Raw genomic sequence first — 13,601 nt, forward strand, 5'->3', positions numbered from 1 at the left:
TATATAGCCCTTTACAGAAAAAGTTTGCCCACCCCTGCTCTGTGTGGTTGTTCCGTCTACATAGACATGATGCAGCTTGTTGGAAATATCTTCAAATTTACACACAAACATGTCTTGTTGGGTCCTGCATGAACCTAAGCCGCATCTCTTGGCTTAGACCTGCAGTGCAGACTTACATTCTGCTTCATCCTTAGGGCAGCTTCCTGACCTCACCCAAGTCTGAGAGTCAACATGGGTTGCTCCTGGGTCCTTTTGCCTCTTAAATCTTACAGTCCCAAGATAAGCAGTGTAGACCTGCTTTTAAACTGTGAGCGCCTATATGACTGCAAGGAGAGGAGTAAGAGCCAGATCCAGTCTTCTCATTGGCAGTAGGTGCTAAGGGCACCTACTGTCCATCTTTGGACAGAATGCTAGCCCTGTTTATCTAGATGATCTCAGGCAGCTTCCTGCATCCTTGAGCCCCAGGGTCCTTGCATGGAAATGGAGATGATAGCTGTCATGTTGTTTAGGAATGATTTAATGAGATAATGTAGTAAGTAAGCCTTTTAGCTTAGTGCCTTAGCACATCTGAGAGTATTCTTCACATCGTTAGCAATCCTATTTTGGCAGAAAAATGTTAGCCATATCTTTCTTAGTGGGCACTCATTACAGAAAAAGATTCACGTGTCTCATAAACACTTCAGGAATGATCACCTGCCAATAGCATTTAACAGCATTTAAAAGTGCTTTTTAGGACGTTCCCTTGTGGCACAGCAGGTGAAGGATCTTGGCGTTACCACAGCTGTGGCTCAGGTTCACCCCGACCTGGGAGTTTTTACATGCTTTGAGCATGGCCAAAAAAAAAAGAATGCTTTTTTTTTTTTTTTTTTTTGCCTTTTTAGGGACATATTCTTGGCATATGGAAGTTCCCAGGCTAGGGGTCGAAAGTTTATGCCACAGCCGCATCAACTCAGGATCTGAGCCACATCTTTGACCTACTCTACAGCTCACGCCCAATCCTTAACCCACTGAGCAAGGCCAGGAATCGAACCCACCTCCTCATGGATACTAGTCAGGTTCATAATCCACTGAGCCACAGCGGGAACTCCCAAAAAATGCGTTCTGGAGTTCTCTTGCGGTGCAGTGGGTTAAGCATGTGGCATTGTCACAGCAATGGCTTGGGTCGCTGCTATGCTCGGGTTTGATCCCTGGCCTGGGGACTTCCACATGCTGTGGAAGCAGCCAAAAAATTTTTTCTAAAAATTTTGTAATTTAAAAAAAATTTTTTTAAGTGAGTTCTTGATTTTTGGCAGGGCCTGACAAAAGATCAGTCTCACATGTACAAAGTTGATAATGTAACGGGGAGTAAAGGGAAATGGACACTCATTGGGCAAGCACCACCGTTTTTTAAGTACTGAACACTACATGGTATCATTCCTTAATTCCTGATTACGCAGCAAAAAAGTATTCTGGGGAAAGCTTTTGCCTAAAGATAGGGTGGTCAGATGAAATATGAGACGCCCAGTAAAATTGGAATTTGAGATACTACTCAAATTCGGTGCGCTTGGATTTTGGTTTTGGGTTAGTTTTGCTTGTCTTGTTAAACCCTACCTAGAGGTTTTCTTGTTTTCTACTACACGGGTGAAATCTATGCATTTGTTATGTAACAGTCTCCTTTTTTTTCTTCCTAATCTTTCTCGGTAGTGGTTGGGTTGGACAGCAGAAGCAAACACAGTGTAGACGATGGCTTTGTCACAGTGAGTCTAAAGCCGGACAGAGGTACAGACCTCCTCTTTTCTATGTTTCCTCTACTGCTGGTTCAACAATTGCTTGTTGACCTTTCAACGCTTATTTCTTGCCATTTGGGTTTTAGGGAAGAGAGCAAATTCTCAAGAAAATCGTAATTATCTGAGACTCTGGACGCCAGAAAATAAATCTAAATCAAAGAATGCAAAAGATTTACCCAAATTGAATCAGGTGAGTGCTGAACAGTTCAATTCATTCATTTCAAACCTTGAAGCTTTGTTTTCCGGTCATAAATAAATGTAGAATGAGTACTCCTCAAAAATAATGTTAACTTGGGGTACTTAATTAGCAACTATTTGGATCTATTTTGTGCATGCTTTTGAGCATTAAAAGTATGCTCTGTTGTCATATAGGCCAAACACATTCTAAAAAAAGAGTCTAGGAGTTCCCGTCATGGCAAAGTGGTTAACAAATCCGAGTAGGAACCATGAGGTTGTGGGTTTGATCCCTGGCCTTGCTCAGTGGGTTAAGGATCCGGCATTGCCGTGAGCTGTGGTGTAGGTCGCAGACTCGGCTTGGATCCCTCATTGCTGTGGCTCTGGTGTAGGCCAGCGTCTTCAGCTCCAATTGGACCCCTAGCCTGGGAACCTCCATATGCCGCAGGAGTGGCCCTAGAAAAGGCAAAGACAAAAAAAAAAAAAAAAAAAAGAGTCTAGACTTGTGGTTGCCAAAGGGGAGGGAGTGGGATGGACTGGGAGTTTGGGGTTAGTAGATGCAAACTATTGCATTTAGAATGGATGGGCAATGAAGTCCTACTGTACAGCACAGGGAATGGTGTCCAGTCTCTTGGGATGGAACATGATGGGGGATGATATGAGAAAAACAATGTGTATATATGATGCACGACTGGTCATTTTGCTGTACAGCAGAAAATGGCACAACAGTAAATCACTTATACTAAAAATAATGAAAGGTACTGGGTAAAGTATGTGTTGCCACCTTAAAAAAAAAAAAAAAAAGTACACTCTGTGGTGAGAACATGACCTCCTCGGAGAAAATGTGAACCATGAAATACTCAATTTTGAGAATACACACGTTCTCATCTCAATCATTAAAAATACCTTTGGACACTCAGAAGACAAGCTCATGATATTTTCAAACTGTGCTCAGCCATAAAGGCACCTTAAAAAGTTCCCATTGTGGTTCAGTGGTTAATGAACATGACTGGCATCCATGAGGATGCAGGTTCAATCCCTGGCCTCACTCAGTGGGTTAAGGATCCGGCATTGCCAGTTTCTTGGATGTTGGAAGTTTTTCCAACTTAAAAAGGAACCATTAATTAAGAGACATTAAATTACACATCCATCCATATACACATAGGACTTTTCAAGGCTTTTGTAGGAGTCCTAATATTAAATGGCCTTGCAGGATTCCCATTGTGGCTCAGTGGTAATGAACTCGACTAGTATCCATGAGGACTTGGGTTCGATCCCTGGCCTCGAGTAGTGGATTAAGGAGCCAACGTTGCCATGAGCTGTAGTGTAGGTCGCAGACATGGCTTGGTTGTGGCGCTGTGGTGTAGGCTGGCAGCTGATTCGACCTCTAGCCTGGGAACTTCCATGTGCCATGCCTGCATGTGGCCCTCAAAAGACAACATAAATAAATGGCCTTGCAGTCCCCTTGGGCCCTGTCTCCTGCTCCCTGTGAGGTGATCCGTTTTGTGTCTCCCCATCACTCTTCAGGGGCAGTTTATCGAGCTGTGTAAGACGATGTATAACATGTTCAGCGAGGACCCCAACGAGCAGGAGCTGTACCACGCCACGGCAGCAGTGACCAGCCTCCTGCTGGAGATCGGGGAGGTGGGCAAGCTCTTCGCCGGTCAGCCTACCAAGGAGGGTGGTAGCGGGGGCAGCGGGCCGTCCTGCACCCAGGGCATCCCTGCTGGCATGCTCTTCCCCAAGAAAGGGCCAGGCCAGCCTTACGGGTCGGAGTCTGTGGAGCCCCTCCCAGCCAGCTTGGCGGGGGATGGTGAGGAACACTCCCTGGGGGGACAGATGGAGGACATCAAGCTGGAGGACTCTTCGCCCCGGGACAACGGGGCCTGCTCCTCCATGCTCATCTCTGACGACGACACCAAGGATGACAGCTCCATGTCCTCGTACTCGGTGCTGAGTGCCGGCTCCCATGAGGAGGACAAGCTACACTGCGAGGACATTGGTGAGGACACAGTCCTGGTGCGCAGCGGCCAGGGCACAGCCGCGCTGCCCCGGAGCACCAGCCTGGACCGGGACTGGGCCATCACCTTTGAGCAGTTTCTGGCTTCCCTTCTCACTGAGCCAGCCCTGGTGAAGTACTTTGATAAGCCCGTGTGCATGATGGCCAGGATCACGAGTGCAAAAAACATCCGGCTGATGGGCAAGCCTCTCACCTCAGCCAGTGACTACGAGATCTCAGCTGTGTCGGGCTGAATCCCTGAGGACCAGGACGATGGGGGTCGGGGGGGAGGGTCTTTTTTTATGTTCTGTGTTGGGGTTTCTTTCTTCCTTTTAAATTAAATATTTATTAGTACCCGGCTTGAAGCCTAGTGTTTTCATGATATAATACAATGAAAACTGTTGGAGAAATATTTAAACACCTCGATGTAGGTACAGTATACAATACTCTTGTTGGGGGGACGGGATTTACCAGAATATAGTTTATTCAGTGAATTCCAAAAAAAGATGAATCTGTCCGTGATATGTGTGTATTATAACTTCTTAATCTCACTGTTGAGCTGTATACATGGTTTAAAAAAAATACATAGTGCTGTTTAACGCTGAGTAAGGCAGCAGCCATTGTGTATTTGGGCTTTTTAGATAAAATTAGAGCTGTAAGGAAAGCGGAATGCCACAAACACAGAATGTTCTTAAATGAAATAGGCATTGTCAGCTGGGGTGAATCCTGTACCACTTTTAGGGAGCATTACAGATTATTTTTTAAGATTTGAAATCTATTTCATAAATATCCTCTATCAAAAAATCATATTCAACAGATGTTCCCACTTGAGGTTCTAAGCAGTTATGAAAGTGTCAGTGACTTTTACATGATGCCAGAATAACACCTGTATTTATCAATCCAGACAAATACCAGGCCAATTTTGCATTAAAAAAACTGATTATTTAAGTCACCTGGCCAAAAATTCAGGAGAAATGAACTGTCCTTTGTTATAGAGAATCTGAAAGTGGCAACAAAATTGACAAGAAGGCTCAGGATTTTGGGGGGGTGCAGTGGGGGAAAAGTAAAAGTATTGATGCTTCTCATACTGGATTTTCAGCTTATTGTTACTCATTGCAAATAAAGCAAAAAATAAAACAATAAACTTTGCCATGTCCATACTCTCCATAGGTTCAGGAAATTGTACCATGTATCATATATGACCATGTTTCCAGTTAAATCAATGTAGAGATAATGTAAACTGAAAAGGAAAAAAAAAAAAAACCTGCAAGATAACTAACGGAATGTTTATAAAGCTGAACTTGTCACTTTATATGAGAATAGTATGCTCTATTTCCTGAAAGGACTTGGAAATGAAAACTATCGCACCTGCACTTTGTATTCTTGCTTCCTTTTTTAATTACTATTATAGTTTTGTCTTTTACAGATGTCGGAAGTTTTTTCTTCTTGTTTAATTCATAATCACGGTCACATTTTCTTGGTTTATTCAGAATATTTCCTTCCAATGCATTCCTTTATTTTAGTATTCATTGTGTCTTTATTTTAGCTCTTGCTGCTGTTTTTTATTTTGTTTACAGAATGATTTTTTAAACTGTCCAATGAAATAGTGTTAACCTCAAATAGGATAAATGTGAACCAATAAAATCCATCAGATACCCAGATGTGGACTTTATCTTGGTGCTTGAATTCCTGCCTAAGGCAATAACATTATTCTTTTGACAGCTTTGCAAGAGAAATTATGTTAGGCAACCACACTAAGGAAACAAATTTTTATAGGCAAGTATTTTGAGATAAGAAATACAGTATGGGAGTTCCCGTTGTGGCGCAGCAGAAACGAATCCGACTAGGAACCGTGAGGTTGCAGGTTTGATCCTTGGCCTTGCTCAGTGGGTTAAGGATCTGGCATTGCCGTGAGCTGTAGTGTAGGTCTCAGACAAGTTTCGGATCCTGCGCTGTTGTGGCTGTGGTGTAGGCCTGCAGCTGTAGCTCCAACTGGACCTCTAGCCTGGGAACCTCCAAGGGCAGCCTCTTTCCCCACGTGGATACCAGTACACACAAGTAGACACCTCTGGACACTAACATGCCCAGCTCTTCAGATAAACCCAAACACGGAGAGCAAGATCCCAACTGAGGCGGGTACTGCCTCTAATTTGCTGTCATAAACATTAAACTGTATTAAGTATCATTCTACATAGGACTTTTCCTTATTTTGGCTAATGATTTTAGGGTAGAGACCCAGAGGTATTACCTTTGGAGCAAAGGATATGGACATTTTCTTGGCTCAGGGCAAAGTGTCAAATTGTTTTCCCGTGGAATCATGCAAATGTATAATACCATCATTCATATTGTGCTGTTATCATAATTATCATATTTTATATATGTATAACTTATAGTTACAACAGTCAATTTATTGATATTTATAATAGTAAATTTTAAAACCTACCTGTAAATGTTATAATTTTGGCAGAGAAAGGTATTAATTTAAAAGTTGAAAGAAGTACATTTTTTTAATTAGTGATAGTAAATATATCCCCCTATTTTAGAGGATGTATTTCATTTATGAGTTGTCTCTTCTGTCATGTGCACATTTATCTACATAATTGCACATGATATTTCCTACTGGTAGTTAATGAGAGAATTAAGGGAACGTGTGGAATGTTTTTCAAATGCACAGCATTGTCATTTTTATTTAATACAAAGATGTTCTGTTCAGAGATTCCTGATTGACTGCAGCCTGTTCTTCTCAATTTTAAGAGGAAAATAGGAATTTAGTACAATAGGAACTTGCTGCCACCCCTTAGCTATGTCCTAAAAGTCCAGCTGCCCTTGCTCCCATTCACCTGTTCTTCACCTCTTTACTTCTTTGTGCCAGAAGAGCAGACATCTGACTCTTTGAGGACACTACCCTCTCCCCTACTGTTCCCTCTAACCTAAGGCAAACTTTCTTCTACTTCCCAGACCCTCCCAGAAGGGGTGAGGAAGCCTGGTCCTTGGAATCCAGAACCATTGTCAGAATCTTGAACTCCTGGGACGTCTCCCGCCACAGGAGACTTTGACTTCTGCCTCTTCTGGACCTTTAGTGTTGACCTTGTGCCTAGCACCCCTCAGGTTCTCAGTCACCACTGGATAAACCAATACTTTCCAGGGAGAAGTCTCTGAACTGACCATAGCGAGCCAAGTGCTAATATCTCAGAGCTCATGCTGTCAGTCTTCTCACAGTCTCAAATCAGTCAGCCTCTTTATCCTCATTTTTCAGGGGCTGCTCTCAACTGGCTTCATTTAGCTTCTACGGGATCATCTCTTAACAAATTCTTACCTTACTTCTCTCGTTCCCTATCATCCAATTTCCCGGTCAGGCCAAAAGAACACACTCCCGTACATTCTCCCTGCTTCCCCCAACATCTTGGCCCTGCTGTATGCCACTTACTTGCTTCAAGTGCTCTTTATTTCAACAGATGTTTGCAGAGGACAAAATCTACAGTCTCTCCATCTCCTCTCGCTTTGTCCACAGTCCACGCCCCGTCTTCCTCTGCATCCCTCCAGCCTGACCCCTGTTGGAAACCTTACGGCTGGCTTCTTGCACAGTACAGGAGCCCCCCTTACCTGCAATTTCACCTTCTGCTATTTCAGTTACTCATAGTTCACCACAGTCAGAAAATATGAAAAGGAAAATTCCAGAAATAAACAATTTATAAGTTTTAAAGTGCACTTCTTTCAGAGTAGCGTGATGAAACCTCATGCCATCCCACTCTGTGACCCCAGACAAGAATCGTCTGCTCAATTAATCCTCAATTAACCCAATTTTACTTAATAATGACCTCAAACTGCAAGAATAGTGGTGCTGGTAATTTGGATATTCCCTTACTGTGCCTATTTATAAATTAAATTTTATCATAGATATGTAAGTATGGGGGGGAAAGCTTTGTATATATGTAGGGTTCAGTACCATCCATGGTTTCAGGCCTCCAATGGGGGTCTTGGAATGCATCCTCTGCAATTAAGGAGCATTACTGTACACACAACTTATTCTTAGGAAGGCTTTAGCAATTATTCTTATTTTTCCTGCTCCTAGACCAAAAGAATAAATGAACATTCAAAATACATTTTGTACAAGAGCGGAAGTAGGAAAAGCTTCTCCTCCCACAACAAACACACAGGTTTCATTTATCTTTATAGGTGAGTTAGCAGCAGTTCACACCTGAGATAGCTCTAGAACTACACCTGCTCAGATAGAAGTAAAAGCAAGAATACAAGTAAAAGCAAGTTCCTGTCGTGGCAGTGGTTAACGAATCTAAGAACCATGAGGTTGCAGGTTCAATCCCTGGTCTTGCTCAGTGGGTTAAGGATCCAGAGTTGCGTGAGCTGTGGTGTAGGTTGCAGACAGGCTCAGATCCCGAATTGCTGTGGCTCTGGCGTAGGCTGGTGGCTATAGCCCCGATTGGACCCCTAGCCTGGGAACCTCCATATGCCTCCAGAGGGGCCCTAGAAAAGGCAAAACAAAAAAAAAAAAAAAAAAAAAAAAAAAAAAAACAAAAAAACAAGAATACAGAGGGCTTGCCCAGGGTCATAGAGAAGGTAAGAGCTGCACCTCGAGCCAAGCATCCTGCCATTGTCCTTTCCACTGAACTTCCCTAAGCATGAAATTTAGAGGAGAGAGTGAGATCTCACATAGCCCTTTAGAAATTTACTTTGGATTTGCTTTCCAGGATATCTATTATCTCATCTGACATCTTCCTACAAAAATTGTTCAAATGAAACACTTTAGAAGTTCAGAGTGTTCTTGATTTTTGTCTGAGATTTTTTGGAGTCTGTCTTTGGTGCTTAGAAAGAGACAGGAGGATGAGAAGTTAAAAGGAGAGGAAAGGGAAACCAAGCTAAGAAGGTGCTTGCAAGGCTCCTGGGGAGTCAGAGGCATAAGGGGAGCCCCACTCTTGCCTTGCAGAGCTCTGGCTGGGCAGGACCTTCTACCTTCTACCAAGATCACGAGGTCGCACTTGTTTCGGGGACCTCCCCTCCACCTACCAGCTGGCTCCATTTCCCAGCCCAGGAGACACAATTCAAAGTGCCAGAAGTACTGTAGCTTCGAGCCCTTCTCTCCGCGGCGAGGGCGGGGCTCAGGCCGCCCGGAGCACAACCTCGGATTTTGGGATGAAAGGCGGCTCCCCAGGTGCGGAGCTAGGATGGGGAGGTTGGGAGGGGCCTGGCGCCTCAGGGCACACCCCTGCCTGTCCCACCCTCGGGTCTTGCGAAACCTGGAGCGGCTCAGCTCCTGATCGGCTGCGATATAAGCCACCGGCAGAGGGCAGGGGGCACCGGGTGGCGGGCCTGGGCGCGAGGGAGGAGTGGCTGGCGCCGCTGACCCGGCTCCGAGCCCGCAGCCCACCGCCCGCCGCCCTCGCCATCCCGCAGTCGGAGAGGCAGGTTTGCTCCCAGGCCCAGCAGGAGTGAGAAGCAGGGAGAAGTTACACTTTCTGGGCTGGAGACCCTGCTCCCCTTGCAGCCCGTGCCTTGCTCCGCGCTGTCAGGATGACAGTTCCTGAAGTGCCCCCGACCATAGCGGTCAAGATCTTCTCAGCTGGAGCAGCGGCCTGCGTGGCAGATGTGATCACCTTTGCACTTTGGACACCGCCAAAGTCCGGCTACAGGTAGCGAGGGCCATGGGGATGGGTAGGTGTCTCGGGCAGAGAGGGAGCTCCTAGTGTGTGCGCCCTTTGATTCTGACTTTGGTTTAACAATCTTTTCTCAATTAGGTAGAGCACCTGACCTTTAAAAAGTTTGACCTGTCACTGGATGGATACCCTAGGGTGGGAAAGTGGAACTTTTCAGGGATTAACTGCAGAACCACAATGATCATGGAGGTGGGTTGACCATGACTATTGCCTATAGCCAGCACTAAAGTAATCTTGGAGCTAAGGAAAGCAGCGGCTCCGGAATTTATAATCCAGGCTCCTTATCTTGCTTCGCTGACTGGACAGGCACATCTCTTCAAGGTACTCCCTACCGTTCTGGAGAGTTTGAGGGGTACAGTAGGGTGGAGTGGGGGTAATATTCAAAGTATGCATAGTAGCATGATTCCCCCCACCACCCCCCTTTAGATAGATAGATAGATAACGGATAGACAGATAATGTTGCTGAGAAAAGAAAAAGAACCGAAAATAGGAAGACAATGGGAAAAAAATCTAGGCTTAAGATTTCTCCATAGAGGTCAGCTTGATGCCAGTCTTTGTTTTTTCCTCACTAGCTAGGACTCCTTTACTCAAATTTCACTGCCCTCTGACCTGTACCTTTCTCATTTTCAGATCCAAGGCAAATGCCGGTCCTCCGGTACCATTCGGTACAAAGACGTCCTGGGAACAATCACTACTCTGGCAAAGACAGAAGGGCCAATGAAGCTCTACAGAGGGCTGCTTGCTGGCCTCCAGAGACAAATAAACTTCACCTCTCTTAGGATCAGCCTCTATGATACCATCCAGGGAGAGAAAGTAAGCAAGGAGCATTCCTGGGAGGGGCAGATAGACATGTCCTGGGCCCAGCTCTGTCCAAAGAAATGGTTACCCACAGGGCAGTGGTCTTCACAACAAATTGGCCAACAAACATCAGTGTCTGAACCCACAGGGCAGGGCAGACAGGTAAGCTGGTGAGGAGGAAGAGGTGAAGCCAGAAAGGCAGGAAAGGGGGGTCACAAGAGACCTTGCAGGCCATGAGAAGGAGTTTGGATTTTATCCTTAAAGTGATGGGAAGTCATTGAAAAAAAATGAGAAGCAAGGGAATAACGTAAACAATTTGTTTTCAAAAGATCACTTTGGCAGCAATATGAAAAATATATACAAAAAGAAGAAGAAAGGAGTAAGTAAGGAAGTAAGAAATGATGAAAGTATGCCAAAGCAATGGCGGTAATGAAGGAGAAGAGTGGTCAGTCAGGAAGGTTTTGGAAGTGTAATTGACTGAACTTGGTGGACAACTGGAACTGAGGTGTAAAGAAAAGGTAGGAATGTAAGATGACTTCCAAGTCTCTGGATAAAGCCATCATTCACTGGAGGAGGGCATAGAGAAACTGCTGTAATGGGGACATTAGTTTAGGGAGTTTCCATTGTGGTTCAGCAGCAACGAACCTGACTAATCTAGCTCATGTGTCATGGCTCAGTGGACACAGATCTGATGGGTATCCATGAGGACGCAGGTTCAATCCCTGGCCTCAATCAGTGGGTTAAGGATCTGGCATTGCTGTGGCTGTGATGCAGGTCAGCAGCTAAAGCTCTGATTTGACCCCTAGCCTGGGAAACTCCATATACCAAGGGTGTGGCCCTAAAAAGAAAAAAAAAAAAATTCAGTTTAGGATGTGTCAACGGGTAATGTCCGGTCTGCACAAGAGCTTAGGAGAAACATATGAGCTAGATTTTGGGGAGTCACAGGGGGAACTATCAGTAGAACCAAACAGCAGAGAGATCTAGCGTGGAAAGGATTGATTAATGTGCCTAACAGTAGAAGCCCATGCATTTCTTTGGCAGAACCATCTTCAGCGGAGTAGTGGAGGATTGCAGAGGTTAGAGGAGAAGATGGGCAGTGAGAAGCAAAGACAAAGAACATGCCTCACTCCCAAGGAACTTGACGGGAAAATGCAATGGGGATTGGTGCATGGAATGAGTGCATCAAAATAAGATTACAAATGTGGGCCAAAAGCAAGGGCATTATAATCATATGATCTTGCCACTTAAAAGATGGTTGTTAGTAAATGCTCAGCTCCTGGCCAAGCATGATGAGAAAGGATGCAACTACATAGTGATGAAAAGAATGCTGTACTTCCTATTGCAAGACACTGTGTTAAGTGCTGTATTGATATTCTTTTAACTCATACAATGACTGAGGTGGATATTATTATCTCTGTTTTATACAGATTGGGAAACAGAGTTCGAGAGACTGAGAGTCCTTGATGAGTAATGTGATTGATCCATACATAGCTTATATTTAATTTTAGGGATGAGTATGAGGCTCTATGACTATCGTAGTTTTATTAAATGATATCTATCTTTGGTAACCTGAGCTAATTTTTTTCAAAATTTCAAATGAAAAATCACTTCAGCTTCTTACTTCTTATTTTTGTCCCCTTTGTAGCCTATTGTAGTATGACACCACTTGATGTCCCAAACTTGGGCAGTTTGTCCACTTGGGTCCTTCCTAAGAAAATACAGTATGAACTAATTATGGATATACTCAACAAGGATTACACTATTGTAAAATAACAAAATTCTACAATCTTTAAAAATTGTAAGGCAATGTCTCAAACCTAATGAAATAAGCATGATGCACCATACACATTATAAAAGGTTGTAATTCACCATAATCTGCATTTACAACATATTAAAATAAATGGATTATAAATTTGGCTTAAAATAGATATATCAATTATCAACCAATAGCCATTTAACAATTTCATTTTTTTTTCATATTTAAAACTTTTGGAGGATACATGCTACAACGAGGATGAATCCTGAAAACATCGTGCTAAATACAATGAGCCAGATGTGGAAGGACAAATATTGTATGACTCTACTTATGTGAAGTACCTACAGAAGTCAGATTCATAGAAGCCGAAAGAGTAATGGTGGTTACCAGGGTCTGAGGTGTGGGGGGGCAAGTTATTTTTTAATGAGTAGAGAGATTCCATTTAGGTGACCAGAGGTTCTGAAATGAGGAGTGCTTACAGTGAGAACATATTTAATGCTACTGATTTATACACTTAAAAGGGCTAAAATGATAATTTGATGTTATGCATGTTTTACCGCAACTAAAACACCCCAACACACACCAGGAGAGAAAAATTAAGAGATTTCCCCCAAATCTTCAGGAGTGATGTTTATAGGCCAAATCTCTAAAATATCTATCCAAGTTAGATTTAACTGATGCCATCTTTTTCTCCTGGAATATCTCATTATTGCAGACAGGCATTCAAAATCAGTCATTTGACCTGCATATCTTGGCAGAATTCTTAAAAATAACAAGAGCAACCACATCAACAAAATGCAATTAGATCCCTGAAATCTCTCCTAGGACATGAACTGCCAAGATCTAGACGCCACTAATTTCTTAAGGCTGGAAAATGGTCTGCTTCCTCATCACTTTGCTTTCTCCTTATTTCTTCTCTTCAACTATTAAAGTTTCCCACTTCCCATTCAGAAAGCGAAGCAAAACAAAATTTCCTCTCCCCTCAAAAAAGAGGAAAAGACCATTAAGCAAGAGGAGACAAAATTTGGTTTGGCGGGACTGTAATCGTATAGATATGACCATCTGGGTTTTGTTGTTTTGAAGCAGGATAGGGCATCTGGATGAAACTTAGGCAGAGAAAGGAAAGACAGGGAAAATTGTACTTTTAAGCCTCTGCTTTTGAGAAAAGCGGCAAAATGAGAAGCATAAACTGCCTGTAACTATAATAGCTTTAAGAATTTCAAGCAAACTGATAGAATGGTGACATGCGCTTTTCTAGATTTGTACCTTCCTTCTGGTGACTGGGATCCTGGAACGTCATCCCATTTGTGTGCTTTGAACAGCTGAAACAAGAGTTGATGGAGTCACGGCAGACTGTGGACTGTGCGCATAATTGGCTCCGGGAAAGAATTGAACAGACCAGTGGGAATCTGTGCTAACCAGATCATTTTAAAAAGCAA

The 13,601-nt window shown here is 43.5% G+C and overlaps 2 protein-coding genes across 2 annotated transcripts in view; both read left to right on the forward strand.

The window, feature by feature from the left end:
• Positions 1 to 5,600, forward strand: part of TBC1D9 (TBC1 domain family member 9) — a 115,438-nt gene extending 109,838 nt beyond the window's left edge. The window contains exons 19-21 of the mRNA XM_021101555.1: positions 1,684 to 1,758; positions 1,853 to 1,956; positions 3,468 to 5,600. Of these exons, the coding sequence (XP_020957214.1) occupies positions 1,684 to 1,758; positions 1,853 to 1,956; positions 3,468 to 4,193 (905 nt within the window). The 3' untranslated portion in view covers positions 4,194 to 5,600. The remainder of the gene's footprint in view (positions 1 to 1,683; positions 1,759 to 1,852; positions 1,957 to 3,467) is intronic.
• UCP1 (uncoupling protein 1) lies at positions 9,446 to 13,580 on the forward strand. Its single transcript, XM_021100543.1, is given in 5 exon segments — positions 9,446 to 9,552; positions 9,555 to 9,584; positions 10,239 to 10,576; positions 13,095 to 13,202; positions 13,421 to 13,580. Coding segments are annotated over 5 exon segments (723 nt in total). The 5' UTR covers positions 9,446 to 9,465.

Source organism: Sus scrofa, chromosome 8, assembly GCF_000003025.6.
Source record: "Sus scrofa isolate TJ Tabasco breed Duroc chromosome 8, Sscrofa11.1, whole genome shotgun sequence".
Lineage (NCBI taxonomy): Eukaryota > Metazoa > Chordata > Mammalia > Artiodactyla > Suidae > Sus > Sus scrofa.